Source organism: Falco punctatus (genome assembly GCF_963210335.1).
Source record: "Falco punctatus genome assembly, chromosome: 7".
Taxonomy (NCBI): Eukaryota; Metazoa; Chordata; class Aves; order Falconiformes; family Falconidae; genus Falco; species Falco punctatus.
The window spans coordinates 1,902,903-1,922,527 of NC_137587.1; the positions used below are offsets into that span (position 1 = coordinate 1,902,903).

General features: G+C 54.9%; 1 protein-coding gene across 1 annotated transcript in view; it reads right to left on the reverse strand.

Annotated features, from left to right (window-relative positions):
- Positions 1-13,595: 13,595 nt before the first annotated feature.
- Positions 13,596-19,625, reverse strand: part of SPINT1 (serine peptidase inhibitor, Kunitz type 1) — a 34,115-nt gene continuing 28,085 nt past the window's right edge. The window contains exon 12 of the mRNA XM_080395941.1: positions 13,596-18,862. Coding sequence (XP_080252067.1) covers positions 18,666-18,862 — 197 coding nt within the window. The 3' untranslated portion in view covers positions 13,596-18,665. The remainder of the gene's footprint in view (positions 18,863-19,625) is intronic.

The window sequence follows — 19,625 nt, forward strand, 5'->3', positions numbered from 1 at the left end:
GGCTGGGAGGTGAGGCTGCCGGGGGTTCAGCAGAGAGGTAGGAAGGAAAACAGACAAACCCCACACTACAGCAGAGGTAATGAGCAAATGTCATTCAGAAACTAGAAGGGAATAGGAAATCGCTGCTGATAAACATTATTTGGGAAATTGTTTCTCTCTTTTTTTTTTTTTTTTTTTTAAACGAAGTCCTCCTGCAGCCTGCTTTTTGCTAGATGTCAAGCGACCTGTGGGATTACTTGGAGCTTTGCGTACGTTCCCAGCTTTGCAGCTTCCTGACATTAAAGCTTACAGAAGAACCTGTGAGTGGAAATAGCAGCAAAGTGCGAATTAACTTTACTGGGAGTGAGTCATCCCACTGAGCCATATCCTGTCATGTGCACAATAAGCACCCTAAAACTCCCTGAAACCTGGGAACAAAGCTGAGCTCCTGGGGGTGAAGCCACCTCATTAAACAGTGTCCTACCAAAGGCATCTGCAAAGCCTTGCTGTAGCCCTCTCTGCGGTGCAGTACTGGACCTGTGCTACTGCCCGGCGCTGGCACAGTTCGGGCTTGTTTCTGCCTTGCAGTGCTGCTTGACCGACCTGTATTTGCAGACGATGCTGAGAGCACAGGAGAGTTCCTGGGAGACTGTTGCTAACACAAACCACCCCACCAGGCTGGGTGAAGCTAGCCAAGCCCATGACTAGGCCAGCACAATTCCACATGGGTGCCACTTTAATGCCAGAAAGGATCCTTGTGATTAGTTGATCCAACTTGCTCCATAGTGCAGAGCTCAGCATGAAATGCTAACAATACCCCAACAACGTGCCTATAGAATCAAAACCCTTCAGTACCTCCTTTCTTGCTCAGGTCTCTGACTTGGATCCTGACCAGCAGACTCCAGCACAGTCCTGCATCCAGGGGAGTAACTCTTCAGGGCTTTCCCATCAGCATAAGCAACGTTGCAAGTACTTCAGCAGATGTACACACCACTTGTGTAACTGCACGAAGCCAGTGTGCTAGCTGCCACTGCTCCCAGCTGCCACCTCTGAAGGAGCTGAGCTCAGGGGTCAGCAAGGGCAGGAGCACCGTGTGGAAAGGACCCTTTTGTTTCCTTTCTCTGGAGGTAGCACACCCTAAATGGTCTCAGCTGGGCCAAGAAGGTTCCCAGCTGGCAGCATTTTCCTGAGCTTCCAGTGAACCCTGACTGGGAATTAACCCCCACAGTAACACCAAGTTGCTTCTGACTCAACACGGCCTCCTTCCAGCACCAGAGGGCCAAGGCTGAAAGGTCCCTTTGGGAGATCTTTATGCCCTGTAGGTTACACGCTATCTACTTTGAAGGGACAGGCTGAATTATTAGCAGGGCAGGAGCTGATACAAGCCCAGCAGCAGGAGCCCAGCTCTGCTGGAACCACACTGAGATGCAGTTACCCGGGAAGGGCATCCTCCCGTGTCCTGAGAGGGGGATGGCTGGGTTTAACAACCTTAGCACTTCCTTAACACCCCCCAATTTAATCCTCAGGTGCTAACTGGCTTTTTTCTTTAGATTGCTCCAAGTTTAATGTGACTTATCAATTAGGCAACCATTTCCAGCTTGGCGGCAGGGTCTGGTTTGACTTGCCTCAGCTGTGGTGGCAGGTAACTACTCAGCTTCAGCTTTGCTCCTCTCCTTCCCAGTTTGGGCTAGGCTGGTCCCTGGGGTCCTCTCTGGCCTCATGAGCGGCATGGGAATGCCAGAGGGGCAGGAGCGGGCAGAGGCACTAGCACCACAAGCAGTGCTGGTCCCCCCGCAGCCCGTGCTTTGATGGGACTGCTGTTCTGCCAGCCTGCCGAGGGTCCTCTGCACCCAGGGGCTGTCCTGGGCCCACGCGGGCTGTTGGAACGCCTTGGCTTTCCTTTACATCGTCGCCTCTCCTGGAGCCAAGATAAATCGCTCCGTAGTGGCCCCGGGACATCAAGCATTTATAAAAAAACCCACTCGAACTTTACAGTGTGACTCCAAGACTGTTCTTCCTCCCTGTACTGGAGGATGCTGGTCAGGACCCAGCTCCCAGTCTGTGTCTGCTCTCAGAAGAGGAATCAAAGGCCTGGCCCAGCCGGCACCTGGGTCTCCTGGAAGCTGCTTACTCATGCCTCTGCGGATTCCAGCCCTGGGCTCTCCGTTCCCACCGTATAAACGCAGCATTGTACTTGCAAAGACCTATTGCACAAGAGAGCAGGGTATGTTTCAACTTATCCCTGAGACAGGTTCCCTCTGCTGCAGCCCCACGTGATCCCAGTTCCCAGGGTGACACCATGCCCTTTCCAGCTCCCGGTCTGAGCTGCTCGGCATCCAAACTCGCTGGACTTGTTCTGGAAGAGCAGGAGGAGATGTGGGTCCCATCCTCCCCCCTCCATCCCCTTATCCCCAGTGCTGCCCCTGGGGCAGTGTTGTGAACTGAAATACTCTGGTTTCTGCTGCTACGGAGGAACATCAGGTGCAGGGAAATCTGGCTCGGGGACAAGTTTCACCACGAGTCACTGAGCCAGGCTTTTCTTTCCCATGAGATAATCTTGGGCGGGGCAGACAATCTCTTAAAATTAAAATACAATGAAAATACACGGGCTTCCCAGGGTTTAAGGTAAATCTCTCTTTCCTTGTTTTCTCAGAAAGCGAGCCAGGTGCTGCTGACACCTTCCCCAGGCTCGCAGCGCAGGGAGCCAGCTCTGGCCACCTGGCCAGGGGAACGGTGGCCACTGTCCCCCGGCCCCAGCTGGCCTCAGGAGCCCACCCGCTGGCCCTGCCTCTGCTGGCAGCGACGGGGGAAGTGCTCAGTCTCCCATGGAGGAACCTCCACGGTCCTGCAGAGGGGAGGATGGATGGGGGAGCGCAGGTTAGCAAGTCAAGCACGGACAGAAAGGCCCCTTCCCACAGCAGGCTGCTGGAGCTTGCTGGTGGGGACAGCGCTGGTGGTTTCCAAGCAGCCACCCACATGTGCACGCTTGTGCTGGTGGTGCCACCACTGCTGCCAGACTCAGGGGGGGCTCAGGGCATCCAAGTCATGGGCCTGCCCTTCCTCCACCATCCCCGTGTCTCGCCCTGCCACCAAGCTTAGCCCTCTGCTCCTCCAGGTGAGCACCTGGTTATGTAGCTCAGTGGCAACAGGAACGCAGGGAGAAGCCAGGGATCTAGCTGGGATGTGCTGGCGGTGAGTGTCGACACCCCAGCCCTGCAGACTGAGGTGCTTTCTCATCCAAAGGGGAAAGTCAGCATCACGTGCTGCAGCGGGACCCATCGTGGGAGGATTCGGTTCTCCCAGCAGACGCTGCATCCCTGCAGGGCTAGACAGGAGAAAGGCTGGGAAAATGCTGCCCAAGCAGTGGGAATGGGTTTCGGGCAGCATTGCAGAGCCCTAGCTGCTGTCCTGCAGCAAGCCCTTTGGAGCCTGGGGAGCGGCGTGTGCCTGGGGATGGCTGGTGCCCGCCGCTGCCGGGGCCCGCGGGATGGCCGGGATGGCTCTGCGGCGCTGAGAGGCAGGAGCGCCCGGCTACGGGCAGAGCTTCAGAAACTGCACATTCATCTTCCCTGCCAGCAAGGCAGGCAGCGCCCGGGGCGCGCTGCTGACGCACAGCACACCTGAGATCATCTTCATGGGAATAGACCCGTGAGAGACAACGAGAGGAAGAGTCAGGGAAACTCTCCCAGCGCTTCAGTCGGTGTCAGCATTCACAGGGCAGATTTCACAAGATAAACAAAAGCCTTTAATAACCGCACTGGAGGGAGGCTTTGAAAACCCTGTGAAACCTCTGCCAGGGAGGAAGAGCACTGGCTTCTCGCACAGCACCAACGCCCCCAGCCAGCCAGCGACCCGGCAGCCGCGGAGCAAAAAACCTTGCAAAAACCAAACCATAAAGATCCAAGTGTGGGTGCCCAAGCTGTACTCCCAGCTGTGGATAGTAATGGTGCTATATATAGCGCAGATGAATATTCATCCCTCTTGCTAAGGGGTTTTAATAACATGGAAGAGATGAAAGGTGTCAGCCACCCTGGAATATTATGTGGGCAGCAGCGTATAATCTGCAGGGAGGGTAGGAGAGGATGTCTAATGTTGTGATATCTGCTGTAGGATGATCGGGTTTATTTCTTGTAAGCCAGATAGATTTGTAGGCTAACAGGAGTTATTAGTGTCTAACAGTAAAGTCCTACATGTACGAGACTCCTGCGGAAGGATGCTAAGCCTGAACTAGGGGGACTCTTTGCTAACCGATACACCACCGCCGCACACTGGGAGGACCAGGGCGTCCTGCAGCCCCTGGCTGGCTGCCTTCCGTGTGCAGTAACAGCAGCATCCTACCTCTCCATGCAGTGCATTTCTTCCCTTTCTCCAAACGTCTCTTTTCAGATGGCAAAGGCACCGCGCTAGGTGCTGGGAGAGAGGGTAAGTAAATATAGTTCAGGTCACCAGAAATCTGCAAGTGCCACCCCATGCTTTAACATCATTTCCCTGTGTGGTTTTGGGTGAATGACTTTTCCATTTGCAAAAAGGGAGCTCCCTCCCCTCCATGGGCTGTGATATATGTTTATTAACTGGTATACACAGGGTGTTGCAGGAGAGGAAGGGTTTTTGCCAGGAACATCACAGCACTTCTCCTCGTGGTCCTCAAAATGGGACAAAAGCCCCGAGATGTGTCCGAACATCCGTCTCCACTATTGCCTCCTGTGAGTTTCCAGAGAGATCTGGAAATCCAAACTCTGCGATTGTAGCTCCAGCTCTGGGGTTCAGGCAATTCAGGGAGAAATTCAGTGTTCGTTTAAAGCTTACTGATGGGTGAAGAAACAGCGTCCCACCCTGAGTCTATCATTTTGTAGGATGGGGACGGGAGCAAGAGGCGTTCCAACTGTTGAGACACCTCTGCCCAGTTCAGTGGAGACGAGCCAGCCAAGAGCAGCACACGTTTCCCAGAAGCCAGCTCTGGGTAGGTGGCCGATGGCCTCCCGCTGCTGCCTGCTGCCGGGCCCTGGCATGCCTGACCATTTCCCTCTCCCTCTTCCAAAGGTGGGACCGGAGCGGGGCCGCTGAGCACCCCGGGGGCTCGCCAAGAGGGAACGGCATGCTCCGGAGCCCAGCCTTCCCCCTGCCCCTCCAGACAAACAGTCACCCAGTAAAGGAGTAGTTTTTCTTCCGCTAAATATCCATGCCGGCCTCACTGATGCTGCCCTTCCGTGCCTTACTGGTACCCGCTGGAAATCTGTGGCCTCGTCTGTGGTCTAAATAATTCGAGCCTCCCAGCAAGGAAGGATGAGGGGGCAGCACGCGCATTTAAACCTTGCAGATGGAACTCCACAGCAAGCACTGGTTGCTCTTCCCCAAACTCCTTGCTACACATCAAGGGCCATAAAAGAGTAGGAAGAGTCCGAGTCCTTTTCCCAACCCTCCATCCTAGAGCATGGCTTTATTGGTAATTAAAAACTACATCTCAGCTTAATTTTCTTCCCACACTTGGCTGTACTCTATCTTACCCCCATCTCAAAGAGGCATGTCAGTCCTTTCATATCCTCGCTGGAGTTCACAGAGGTTTGCCAGCATTAATCAGAGGCAATTACCTCTGTCTCTTTAGGCAGGGATATCAGACCTGAGCTTAGGGTGACTCATCCCAAGATCGCTTCCCCCTGCAAGGTTCTTCCAGACATCTCCTTTGTCTGGAGGCCTCAGCTGCCTTTGGTCATTCCACGCCTGGGAAACTCTCCTGGCAAGGAGCAAGCCCCAGCTTCTGCCCAGCCCCCTGTGGTCCACATCCCCGTCTTTTCACCCTCCCTGATGGAACTGATAAAGGGTTACAGGCTGGTGCTGGCCAGGAACCAGCTAAGCAACATTTTCCCGTTTGGATGGATTAGCTTTTCCCAATGGATTTCTGCCTGGAAAGGTCCTGCCCTGGTGACCACCCACTGCAATGCAGCCACGGCTGCTGGACCACAGACCTGCTCTTGGCATCGGGTCTGGATGAACCCTGGAGAAACCCAGCCACACTGCCTGCTCTGTCGGACCTCTCCAGGGTTCCCACCTTCCTGCTGAGCAGAAACGAGTCGCACCTCCAGCCCTTGCAGCAACAATGCCCTAAGAGCCCTGGCTGGAAGGGGAACCCTTTGGAGATCCCTTGGCTCTGTGGGAAGGGAGATCCTCAGAGGCAAACAGACTGTGCTGCTGCTTCCATTTAGGAGAGAAAGGAGTCACTCTTTCCTACAGGGAAAGCTTCCTGCCCTACAGAAAACCCAGGGTTCACTGTGGGTGGTAACAAAAATCTACGTTGGAATATTTGCCAGAAATATTCCAAAATACTAGAAATATATGCCCCAGAGAAGAAATGGAGTTTCAGCAAGCCATAGTGCTTGGAAAGAAAGTGAAATCTATTGATGTTACGCACAACATGAAGTAGGTTGTTACCATTAATATTACTCACTAATAAATCTTTTTGCTATGGCGCTCAGGCTGCCCATACAGACTCTGTGAGAGCCGGCTGCAGGCACCCTCCCCGCCGGAGCCCGTCTCAGCCTCCGCAGACCCCGACCCTGCAAAGGTGGCCCTGGCCCACCGACCTGCATGTACCTCCAGCGCTCCAAACAAGTGTTGGCAGGAGTGGAAAAGAAATGCAGTGGTTTAAAAGGGCACAAACTCCAGCACAACCCCTCTGGCTGGTCAGGGAGCAGGGCATCTCACATCACACCTGCCACGCTACGAAATGAGGCTGGAGAAGTACGAGTGATGGGGGCCTGCTGGGATAACTCCGTGAGGATCACTCCCTTTCTTTTTCTTCTCCTCTCCTCCAAGTCGCCCAGCAGCTAGGAGGGATTTCTGCTGTTCTGCAGTCATTGGGATGCACTGTCTGTACGCCGGCTCTGGGGTGCTGCTGTGCAAGCACACTGGGTTGGTGTTCTGGGGCCAGGAAGGAAAAATGAGCAAGAAGGGAAGCAACTGACTGCAAATAAACCATGTCTCCGTGAAGAGATGAAAGTCACCGAGGGATAATCTAGTTTTGTGCAGAAGGGCCAGAGCCCTCGACTACCCGGGGAGCTGGAAAGGGACGTGCCCTTTGCAAGGGCTGGGAGGCTCCTGGGGGGCTTCCCCCCGCACCGTGGGGTGCTGCCCACACAGTCCTGCCTCATGGCTGCTGACTGAGCAGGGTATGGATGCTTTCCACAAAGCTTTTCCCTGCACAATAAATGCCAGCCTGGGCGCAGGGAAGCTGCCCGGTCATGATGTGCGTGGCTGGTTGCAAAGCTGCACAAGCAGCAGGTGGTTCTGGGGTCAGCGAGGGCAGCGGGGGGAGCGCCCAGCGGGGCTCCCAGACCTTGCCGCACGCCGGCTCGCTCTCAGAGGCTGAACTGCAGCTTGGCGAGCAGAGAGGGAAAACGGGCGTGAGGCAGAAATGCAAATATCTTCTGCCTGCTCCTTAACGACATGCACAGATGTGCTCGCTGCTGGCAGCGAGGGCAAAACTAATGAGCTGTCAGTGCCATCCCAGCCCTGCCGGCGACAGGGAACCCTTCTGATAACAGGGACAGATTTCCAGTGGGGAAAACAGCCCTTGTTTTGATTGGCACTTCCCTCTTTGCTAAAACCTTTTTTTCGTCTTCTTAGCTGGCTTGTACATCCCCGGCTCCTGTTCTTACAAGGTGGGCAGCAGCCTCCTTACTGGCAGGAGTTACCTCTGTGTTATGACAAGGACAGGGACATGAAAAGCAGGCTTGTCTGATGGGGCCAGCCTTTCCACCACAGCAAAACACTGCGGTGCGTAACAGGCTGCAACACTGTGTTGGTGCCCTGGGCTCCTTTGCATAAAAGCCTTTGAACCGGAGTCAGTAATTATGGGAGCCGCACCGCGCACAGCTCCTCAGCTGCTGCTGTGTTTATCGGTGGAGCATCAATCTGACTTGCTTCCAGGAGGTTTAGATGGCATGGGGTCGTGCTTGCATCAGCTAATAAACTCCGCAGGGCTGGAATGATCTCTTCCTTTTGTGTCTGAAGCAGACAGCATCAGTGGAGTCCCCATCCCTGATTCAGATAGCTGCTCCGTTCAGCAGTGCCACCCTGTAAGGCCTTAAAGCCTGGGGACCGACGAGACTTGCAAAAGTGCAGGGTGCTTCCCGGCCGCCTCAGGAGGCTGAGAACAGGGGGGCTTTTAATATAAATGAGCAAACAGACCTTGCTGTGCTAAAACACATTTTGTCATGAAAACACAAAGGTTTGCTTTCCTCTCACTCTGCCTGAGCTGCCGCTGAGTACTGCTGGCAAACAATAACCTAGAAAAAAATCACCGGCTACGGCGGGATCCCCTTTGACGTTTGGCCTTTCCTGGGAGGAACAGGGATGCCTGGGCAGCAGGGCAGTGCCTCTGATCCGTCCAAGGGTGAATCAGCAAGTCTCAGCTTCATTGGACACCCTAAGGATTTCTGAAGTCTCTCTTACTTTGTGAGATTCATTTCTAATTCTACGGAGCTAGAAGATCCAGTGCTCTAACCGTCAGGCAGGTGAATTATTGCGGTTTGGAATGAACTGCCAGGAGGGGCTGAGACACAGCTACTGGCTAGCCTCCTCACGAGAGTCTCAGCTTGCTCATGCGAGGGGTAGAAAAGGAACGTTTTAAGCAAAAGAACAGTTTTTGACACAAATGAAATGGGTGCAAACTGGGCAAAATTCAAGACAGGCTGGAAAGTTAGAAGATGCTTTTTTGGCCACAGAGCCTGGAGGTTCTGGGGAGGGTTTCAGCTGGAGCAGTGTGAGAACAAATCCTTCCCCTTAAACACCGAGCATGTCTTCTCTATGAAAACTACTAGGTGACAAAGTGGTCTAAAACAGAAGGTAAGTAAGTGGACGTGAGTCAGGGGGCCCTTTCCAGCTCTGTGTTCACAAGCAGTTTCAGAGGACTGCCATACTTTACAATTATGATCGTGCTGGGGATGGCTCCCCAGCTTTGCCCAGCTCCACAGCACCCATCCCTCTAGAAATTTGGACCATACTATCTGCAACACGTATTACTCCACTCTAATTGCAGGAAAACAAGCAGAGACTTGGTGGGGAACCAAACACGTTTTGTCTCGCTGTTTTTGGTGGCCTGTTTTAAGAAGCACCCGTGCACGGGGAGCCTGGCCTCCTGGCCATCGCTTTTGTCCTGGGACAGCTGGGCAGAGCACTGGTTTCCTTACACCTGGGCTGGGACAAGGACTCTGGCCTCATCAGCCCCCGGCCGGTCCGGGCTCACAACACCCACCGTGGCCAGCGGGGTGGCAGGGCAGCACCGCTGTGGCGGAGGCAGCGGTCTGGCCAGGAGGAGGTGGTTAGTCAAGCTCTGAACGTAGCCAGGAGGAGTTGTCTTGTCCTCTGCTCCGAGGCGATGAAAGGCACCCTGGAGAGGCTGGTTCGGGTCAGCTTTGCTGAACGTTAAGCTGGGTGAGAAGACAGCCTGGTCGCTTTTACCTCCACGCACTTGCTGGAGATACCCCACAGAGAGGAGCTGGGACGTGGGTCTCAGGTGGACACACTGGGGTGAGCACGTCCTTATCTGGAATTTTTGCAGTAGGACACTCAGCTGAAGTCATCTTTCTTGGAATCACAGGCACCTTTTTTACAGCCAAGGCACATTTTCAGTCAGGGTTCCCATGGTGCTTTCTGCAAGGTTTGCACGTGTCCCACCCAGGTTGCTACTGGAGCGCTTTGCACCGTGCCAAAAATCTCCTCGGTGGTTCAAACTGGGAAAATTTGTTGCCACCTCCTTTCCCAACACCATGGTGGCTGGTGCAGAAAGCTTACAAGGTCCCAGGAACGTGCAGAAAGGCCGGGTGCTTCTCTAACTGGAGAAAGATGCTATCTCTATCTCCTGCCTGATGCCGTGATAGTGGGATCGTGCCACGTGGGCTGGCAGTTCCAGACATCTTGCAATGCATATCAGAAGTCGGGGGGGGGGGGGGGGGGCAAGAAAGAAGGGTGTGCTGAGAGTCAAACAAAGGTAGAGTTTATGGGAAAGTAAAGGGGAGGGGGGCAAAGAAGAGCAATACGTTGTTAGACTTTGAACAAGTGCGGACATGCCTCAGGTACCGGTTCTACCTGCCTTCCGCCTGACCACAGCCCAGTCTGCCCAGTGACTGCAGTGGGAACCGGGGCGCGGAGCGGCAGCAGGCGAGCGGGGTTTGTTTGCCGGCGGTGTGGCTGTGGAGGGGAGGTAGCGGGGCAGGCTGCCCTTGCTGAAGACACCCGAGGTGGCTCCAGAGAGGAACCACTTCTGCGTGTGTCTCCGTTGCAGGGCTTGGGAAGCAGCTGGCTGCAGGACAGTGACAGGGGAGGGCTCGGGGGTCTCTGCAGCCCACCCCAGGCTGCATCTGGTTGCTGAAAAGGGCGGTGGAGGAGGCCCTGGTGACAGCACCAGGTATACTCACAAATGGTTGCGGCTTAGCGTCATCCCCTTTTTACAGAAAAGAAATGCCTTCCCCTCTCCAGAACATCTGCCTTTTTCCTACCCGATAGAGCATAAGGATCCGGCCAAGCTCTGAGCTTGGTGAGAAGAGGCAACACTCAATTAAAACACAAACACCTGGGCACAGGAGCCCGTCTACATTTTGGAACAGAAGCAGCGTTCTCCAAAGCCAATTAAACTGTTCTGGATTTCATTAGCTACGCATCACTGAGGCTATCCCCGGAGGAAAAGTCATTAGGCACTATGGAGCAGAAAGGGCGTTAGCTGATGGGGTCAGGTAAGACGGTTGTCTCCCAGGGCAGGACAAGCACCCTGTGCTCCCTGCCACCCTCATTTTCTCAAGGTCTGGAGACCACGGCTGCACCTTTCTGCTGTCCCTGCTGAAGAGAGCAAGCAAAGGGGGGCTTCAGTGCCCAGCCTGCAGGGTGCCCAAGATCTGCAAGGACCTCAGCCACAAAACCCTTCTGGAGGAGCTCCACTGGGGTGCAGGGAGCGGAGCAGGGATGCAGGGCTTCATCCCCTCCAGCCTAGAAACCTGCCAAGCTCTTCAGAGCTACAGGAAAAAAAAAAACACAACCAAACCCCAAAACCATGCTACCACCACTTTTTTCACCCAGAGGGAAATGATGACTGAGTGGCCTTTTGTACCCGCTTTACATATGGTGCAATGACGGCATGGATGGAACACCAGGGCTCAGGGCATCCCTTCCTGGCTCTGGGGGAGGCTTTTCTCCTGACCTGCTGGTGGCCACGTGCACAACCCTGCCAGGCAGTCCTCGGCCTCGTGTTTCGGGTGGCTTACGCTAAATAAATGGCTGCGTTTGCCTCAGACACAGGTTCTGCTGGAGCCTGCGCTCCCCGGGCACCGCAGCCACTGCTCCCACTGCTGAAATCCCAGCCCGGCAGAGAAGCTTCTGCAGTTCTACGTGCGGGTTTCGCCACCGCCGTTTCCCAGCTCTTTCCTCACGGTCTCCTCAGAACGGGCTGTCAGAAGAGTTTCCAGTCCACAGCCGGTTAATTGCGCACAATTAACATAAACCTGAACGTGGTGGGGAAAAAATGAAAGCTGGGAAAGCCCCCTCTTCCCAGCAGCTGGATGAGGCAATTTACAGAGAGCCTGGAGGCATGGGGAAGTAGGAGGCTTTCATGAGGTGGGAGGTCCATGTGAAAGGGCGGAGGAGGGCAGTGGGGCAGCGCTCACCCCACACCAGGCAGGACAGCAGGAGACCCCCTGCCCCAGGCACCAGCCCCACGTCAAACACGAAGGAGAAGGCTCTCTGAAAGCTCTCTGGGAGGGCTGGGAGGTCGTGGCAACTTTACTCCCGATGCAGAGATACACCAAGCAGGGATGTGACTTGCAGGGCAACAAGCAGAAGCTGGACACGTGTTTCTAGAGCCTCAGTCCAGTGCTGTAGAGCCAAGGCATAGGGGGCTAGAGGGGATGTCAGGGCTGCTAGGCATGGTTTGATGTTTCTGGGGTGGCTTCCCTCAGAGATGCTCTCCAAGACATGCTCCTCTGGGTTCTCCTGCCAGCGCCGGTGCTCAGCTGATGCCCTGGGGAGGTGGTTCAAGGAACTGCGCTAGCAGAAAACACCCCCCTGCAGAGCACATAGCTCACTGCCAGGATGTTTCAGGGGGAACAATGCTAATGTGAAGAAAACAGCTGGAGCGTGGGATTACCCCTAGCTGCAGGGCAGGCCAAGTTGTGATGCTGAGCTGCTCCTTCAGGCTCAGTTCTCACCGTCAATGCTATGGGCTGCAGCTCACCCAGGGGTCCTGCCCTGGCTTGCGCCCTTGGCCAGCGGCTTCCACCAACACAGAGGAACAGCCCAGCGGAGAGCTCAGCCAGCCAAAAATCGGGATGTCCTTCCAGCCTGTCCCACCAGGTGGACCTGCCAGGCACATGGCACCAAGAGGACCAGCGCCCAGGTGATGGAGCCCGGCTCAACTCCAATGCATGGAGACAAACACGCTCGGCAGTCTGTGAGAAGCTGCAGTGGATTGTGAAACGTCAGCTGTGAGTTACAAGCATGCGAGGTCTTAGATCAGTTCCTTGCATCCAGAGCCTTGTGGAGGAAGAGGAGCCCAGTGGTGAAAAAAATACTGATGAAAACAAGTAGCTGTTTTCTTGGTACTTTGGCTTCCTCCTGGACCTCATCCAGTTGCCCCAGGGCTGGCCAGCGGTGGAGTTTCCCCAGCACACAAGCTTTTAGCATTCAGATGGCAGGGTCTGGTTACACTATTTCCAAGCAGAATGGAAACTTCTCAGCTTACTCATTTTCATGATGGCCAGGTATTTGCCATGGGTTTTACAGCCTTGTGTGCTTAAGACAGTAATGCAATGGGAATGCAACAGGAAAGGAGGAAGGTAAAGCCTTGCTGGCTGAGAATTGTGTATACAAGGTGATGGGAAGAATGATACTGGGCACACACACACATTGTGCCAGCTCTTCCCTTTATCTACGGGGTTGTGCTCTGAGCAGATTCCGTCTCCGACCAGTCCCTTAGCAGCCGAAGGGGGAGATAAGTAGAAGGACTGGAAATTGCATGGCTGAGCAGCAGAGAGGTGGTGGAAGGACCACCAGAAGACATGGCAGGCAAGAGGCAATTCCTGGGCAAAGCTGTTTCCCATTTTAAAAATTAGCCCAGGCTTTGGGGTAAAGGGCAAAAGACGTCCCCCTCTCCCAAAACATTAGGATGAGAGGGAAAGGAAGATTTGTTGACAGGGTGTAATTCTACAGCATAAGCAGGGATCGTTTCTAAATATGAGAGAGAACCAGTTCAAACTGGTTTAACAGAAACTTCATGCACCAAAAAACCTCTAGCAAGGACATTAGAATAAGAGCGTTGCATCCTCAGCAGCAGCTCCCAACCGCTCGGCTGTGGAGCCACATGGTCCATGCAGCTCCCCACAGCCCCCCCAGCCCCTCCCCTGTCCCTAAGCCTCCCCCGTGTCACAAATGCCCCTGCATCCTCTAACAGAGATTCGCAGCCGCCCCCAAGGCAAGAGAAAAGGGTTATGTGGCGAGGCTTGGGAGACACGGCTACCAGCTTCCGAACTGGATGACACTCTACAGAAGGACTGTTTCAGCCTGCTGTGGTTCTAATGAAGGCTCTACTGCCTGAAGCCCTCTGATTACGGGGGGGGGGGGGAGGGGGGGGGAGGGGGGGAATATCTTCTTTCTTTCAAAGCATAGTGTGTGTGTTGGGGGCGGGGGGAGTAGAAATCAGCAAAAAGATTCTGGGAAACTGACCCAAACAGATAAAAAACAAGAGGGAGAAGCACTCACATGCATTTTTTTTACAGCCTTACTGGCAAGTTTTTGCTGCTGGACTGGTGCAGGAGCTGGGGCTGGCTCTGTACCACACATACAAACCCAGGGGGAAGCAGATCCCGGGCACGGAGGGCACATGGGAGGCTTGGGAGACCTGAGGCCACTTCTCTGTTCCCCTGAAAGCTGTACCAGCTCTGCCCTGCCCTGCAGCAGGCTACGAGCCTGCGAGGCCGGGGGCAGTAGGGTAACAAGGACCACAGCACTACCACGGATGGGAGGGACAGCAGCTCACGTCTTCTGGAGCTCATAGCGGCCCAGAGCACCCCACATCTTAGCACTGAACTCCAGCAGCGCGCCCATGTCCGTGCGGGCTTGTCAGTACAGTGTCCAAGGCAGCACCGGTGGGATGTTAAGATGTTGCTGCCCCTTCTTGTGGACACCTCAGAGGAGCTGGCCCCGCACACGGGGCACTCCTGGCTGGACACTCACCCCGTGATGGACAACACACGCAGCAGCGCAGCTGCAGCCGGCAGCGGGGCAGGCAGGAGGCAGGCAGCAGAGCGTGGTCCAGGGGGATGCAGCTCCGGAGGGAGGGCTCCCACCATGACGCCTACATGAGAGGGACACTACCGTTCAATTTAAAGAAGAGTTTCTGGCTGGGGGAGTCTCAGCAGCTCAAATTCCTGGGCCAGTCAATGCTTTGCTTCAACCGGTCACAAATATGTTTTAACAATCGGGAAGCAGCCGGCTTGTGGGTCAGGTGTGTCAGGGCAGAGAACAAAGACACAGACACTTTGTCTGCACCAAGACGGGTGGGAAAATTCCCCTTTTCTTGCTGGAGCAGCTGGCTGGCTCCAGCGGGGCTCCTGGCCTCTGCAACGCCCATCAGCTGCTCGCTCTCGTTTGGTGTACCCTCTCATGTAGGCTGGCTCTGGCCAGCTCAGCACAGGCAGCGATTAAACGTTGGGTCTGGCCTCTGCAAACTCTCCTAGAGCTGTCACAGGAACCAATGGTGAGCTTCAAACCCTGTGACACAGCTGGAAATGAGGACATCTTGGGGAGGCAACCGTTGACGAAGGGTCATAGAAGCTCTGTCACGCCTCAGGTGGCACCTTGCCCAGGAAAGTCTCATTTCCCCGTGACACTGGCCAGCCAAGCTTCCTCGCAGAAAGGCTCCTCCGTGCCCTTCCACATGCCACAGGAGAGATCGGACCTTCCGTAATTTCTGTAGCCAACTCTTTCTTGGTGTCTAGAAGCTACCACAGCAACATGCAGTTCTGTGCTTGATGACCAAGGGAAATAGTTCCAATTTCTCTCTCCATTTCTTCAAGGAGAAAAGAAAGAGTGTCTGGAAAGTTTTCCCAAGCTATTTTTCCCACACGGGCACTACCTCAGTGAGCAGTGTTTGCTTACCACACGCCGGACTAGCCGTGGCGCTTCAGATCTGCATCTGCTCTGTTTAAGAGCTCCAAGCACACTGCTGTAGGAACAAGTCTGGTCATCTCTAATGCTTGCGTGAGGGGGGGGAAAGTGACACTCAGGATTTCTTACATTATGCAGAGCTTGCAGACAACCCTGTTCCTTCCCCCTGCCAGCTTTAGAGCTCTCTTTTCAACCTGAACAAACTTTTTGACCTCAAAACCAAAATAATTTCCTCCTTCAGCAATAAATTCGGCCAGAGAGCTAAAGCCACGTATCAGAAACTGTCACATCGCTGTGGCTTTCATGCAGGGGACAATATTCTGCCCTGTCACTGTGGAGCCATCCCTTGTTGTGCTGGGGTGGCTGCTGTGTTTTTTTGCAGGGCCACAGGGAAGCTGGAGACACCCAGTGTTTATCTGTGAGCTAACACCTCCCACATCCAGCTCGGCAGCCACAAAGAGTCCCCTCCATGCAGATGTGGCACTTGGGGACACGGGTTGGGGTGGGCTGGGAGTGCTGGGGTAACAGCTGGGCTTGATGGTCTCAAAGGGCTTTTCCAACCTCAATGATTCCGCGGTTCGATGACTCAATGTACCTTTCAATGGAGACAAGGCTCACAAGAAGCAATAACGGTGACTGAATGTGATGATAAAAGAACTGATAACAGTTGCTCAAAGCATATAAAATGTTCTACCACGTGTTAGCTAGCGTGCTAGCTTGTGGATTTACCACCAAGCACCCAGCTCTGCGCAGGCATGCAATAAACAAATATCTTGACTCTGTGCATGGATCTGCTCTTGCACAACAGGTGAAGAACCCAGATTTGGGGTAACATCACGGCCCTCTGGCTTCTGGGCTGGAGGAGAGAGCCCTTTGCAAGCTGCCAGCTGAAGGGGTGTGTGTGTGTGTGTGTGCAGGCTCCACTGGGGCCGTGGCTAACACCAGGAGACACAAAGATGTGCTTTCAGGGAAAGAGACAGTAAAACACACAGCCTTCTCTCTTTGGAGACGTCAAGAGAAGCAGCCTTGGTTTCGGACTGCATTCCCGCACCGTGCCGGGCTCAGTGACCCCGTCGGCCGAGCGGAGCATGGCTCAGCAGAGAGCTGCTCCTGGGGCAGCTTCTCAAGGGACCTGGGGATAACGTAGGCAAAATGGGATGTGTAAATATAACACAGCTGCAAATGGAAGGACAGGCGAGAGGGGTGGTAGCAACAGAGCAATCCCCCCAGTGCAGACCAGAGCGCAGGGCAGAGCCTTCTGCTGTGGAGCAGCACCTGGAGCCCCAGCACCGCCAGGTCAGTGAGGCAGGGACAGGTTCGCCTGGTTCCCATACATATACATTGCCCATCAGCCAAATTTGCATTTCGCTAACTCTACATTGTAGTGCCTGGGCCATGGCCAGCCTGGAGACACAGCTAGAGCAACTCCAGTTTGAAGAGCAGTGTCTGCTTTGGGTTTCAGACCCAAACCCCAAACCAGTCTGACCAGCTGGAACCCAGTTTCAGGTTACACCCTGCCTTGCTCTCTGAGTGACTTAGTGGGTAATGATCTCACTTCCCAGCACACCTTACGTGGCAGTTACCTCTCCAGGTATCCACGCATCTTGCATCGCCCCCACCCCCAAGGCACAGGACCCCTGGTGCTGCTGCAGCAGCAGCCCCGCGCTCCCCCGTGTCCCACCGCAGGCTGGGCAGATGAAAGGCATGAGATAGCAGGCATGGGAGCGGGACCTGCCCCTCTGCGGGTCACTGCTTCTCAGACACCACTCCCAAGTCAGATAAGACAAACAAATCCTTTTTATTATCAGAGCGAGCGCGCAAAAAAATAAATCAAGATGTTACCTTTGTTGCGTAGGCCATGATAGGCTGTGGGAAAAACAAAGAGATGGAGAGAAATGATACCAGGCAGATCATGAAAAGCCATGGAGAAATCTGACCAGCCCCAAGGAGACCGGGGCAGATGCCCCTGACCAGAAGTGTGCAGTCAGATTGCCAGCAGGCTGTGGGCAGCAGCTTCTTCCCTTCCAGCCCAGTTATCAGCCCCATGAGCTGCACTGGAGAGGACCTGAGCCGTGCCCTGAGCTGGGCATGGCTTCACCAGAGCCTTCCAGAGCTGCTCTGCCCTCGGCCCTGAAAGGGTCCAAGCATTCAGACTAAAGTCTGTACGTAGATTTATGCTTCTTACACATGTGCGCTCACACACACGCAAACACGCAGGCACCAACGGCCTCCCCTTTCACAGCAGTTTTCCAAGAGCAGCAGGCACTGGGAGTTTGGGGACTGGCGCCGACCCCACAGCTGACTAAGCCTACCAGGCACTTCAGAAATAGCTTTTCTGCCCCCGACACAAGTCCTCAGCTCCCAGAGGTAGAAGCCTGGACAGAAGAGATGCAGCAGCACGGATCTGGGGAGCACCTTGCTGCAAACAGCCTTATGGGGGAACACACGGGACCTCACCGAAGCGGGGATGTCACACGCTGCCGTGGGGCCGGGGATGAGCTCTAGCCCTCCCAGGGCTGGGCTCACCTTGCAGCAGGCCAGCAGGAGCCAGGGAGCACAGGGACATTGCCCGGTGGCCTCCAGCTCACCCCTGTGCTCTGGGAGGCGCCAGGGCTCAGGTCAGGCTGCGTGCTCGGAGGGGAGCGCAGCAAAATCCAAGCTGCGGCAAAGGTCCAGCTGCGAGCGAGCTGGGTCCTTCCACCCCCCCATCGGCAGGAGAAGTAGGGACATTTCCTTTCCTTTCATCTGAGAATAAATAGGTATTTTCTCAGTGGGTGTGGGTTCAGACTGAACACTGGAAAAGCAACCAAGGCCACTCACCGAGAGAAAATGATAGACGTGTACTGTACATAGGAGGCTGTAACACGACAGCCAGGCAGGAAAAAAAAAAATCTAGGTGTGCTTTTCTGTTAAAAAGCAAAGCCTAGTGATTAAAGCAGGTATTTCGGCTTCCTTCCTAAATAGGAGCCACCGGAGAGTGTCACAGAGCCCTTGGAACAAGTCTGGACGGTGACTCACAAATCTCATAGCCCCCGAGAGGCTCGCCACAGGTGGGAGGACTGCTGGGAGGCCGGGCCACTTTGCAGAGGACTGGTGGGAAGGGAGGAAAATGGGAGGTTTGGTGGAAGAAAGTGGCACTCCGAATAAAAGATCACTGGCTCTGGTGAGCTGGCACCATTCGCCAGCGTGGATGCTACTCAGGTCCAGTCCCAGGGTCCTTCAGCAAGTCGAGCGGATCTGTGCTCTGGGTTTGAGTAGGAAGGCAGATGTAATTCAGACTTTCACTGGATTGTTTGAGGTTAGGAAGGGACAGACATCAGGGCCCATCAACATGCTCCCAGATCCTCACTTCCCAGAGCAGCCATTTAGCCAAGACAATCACAAACACTTACGGTGCCAAATCATGGCTAGATCTTGGCCTGATGCTACAAATGTCTTCAAAGAGAAAGAGTCCTTCAGGCACAAGCCCGTGTCTCAAAAAGGAACTCCAGAAGTTTTGGGGAGTGCCCCGGTGCTGGGCTGCAGAGGGGGGCTGTGGGTCAGACGGGTTTGGTGGCACTGCTGTAGAACAGATGCTCGGTGTCCTCTGTGGTGGAGAGGGTCGAGTTGGTAGCGGTGGTTGGCTGCCGGCGGCGGCTGTTCTTTTTCCTGTTCTTCAGGAAGAAGTAGCCGATGATTGCCAGGACCACCATGATGCAGATCCCCAGCAGCACGGCGATCACCACCTCAAAGGCACCTGCGGGCACATGACAGGCTAGAGGGGCTGCGCCGTGAGCTCTGGCGCAGCAGGAGCGCGCAGGGAGGTGCAGGCACAAAAGCCGCTGCTGGCAAAGGGAGAGGTGGGCACCAGCTGGCCTGGCAGCGGGGTGGGCGCTGCACGGCGGGCAAAGAAGAAAGAAGACAACCGCATGGCCAAGGGCATGGCTGGGGTACGGCTGCCTGTCTCCCAGATTCCACCTGTCTCCCAGATCCCGCCTGTCTCCCACATTCCGCCTGTCTCCCACATTCCAGCTCCATCATCTCCCAGATGCATCACGCCCTCTAAAGGCTGTTCCCCGACTGCGGCAGCTCCGACACCCCGCGAGTAGCACCAGGTCCTGCTGCCGATGCTGCGCTTGCTCCACGTCAGCAGGGAGGCACCAAGGGGGGGCACGGAACCCAGCGCCTGGTCCAGATAACAGTGTTGGAGCAAGCGACAGTGGTTAGGCTGAGTTTGGAGGAGGTTAGGCTGAGTTTGGAGGAGGTTAGGCTGAGTTTGGGAGGAGGTTAGGCTGAGTTTGGAAGGAGGTTAGGCTGAGTTTGGGAGGAGGTTAGGCTGAGTTTGGGAGGAGGTTAGGCTGAGTTTGGAGGAGGTTAGGCTGAGTTTGGAAGGAGGTTAGGCTGAGTTTGGGAGGAGGTTAGGCTGAGTTTGGAAGGAGGTTAGGCTGAGTTTGGGAGGAGGTTAGGCTGAGTTTGGAGGAGGTTAGGCTGAGTTGGGAGGAGGTTAGGCTGAGTTTGGA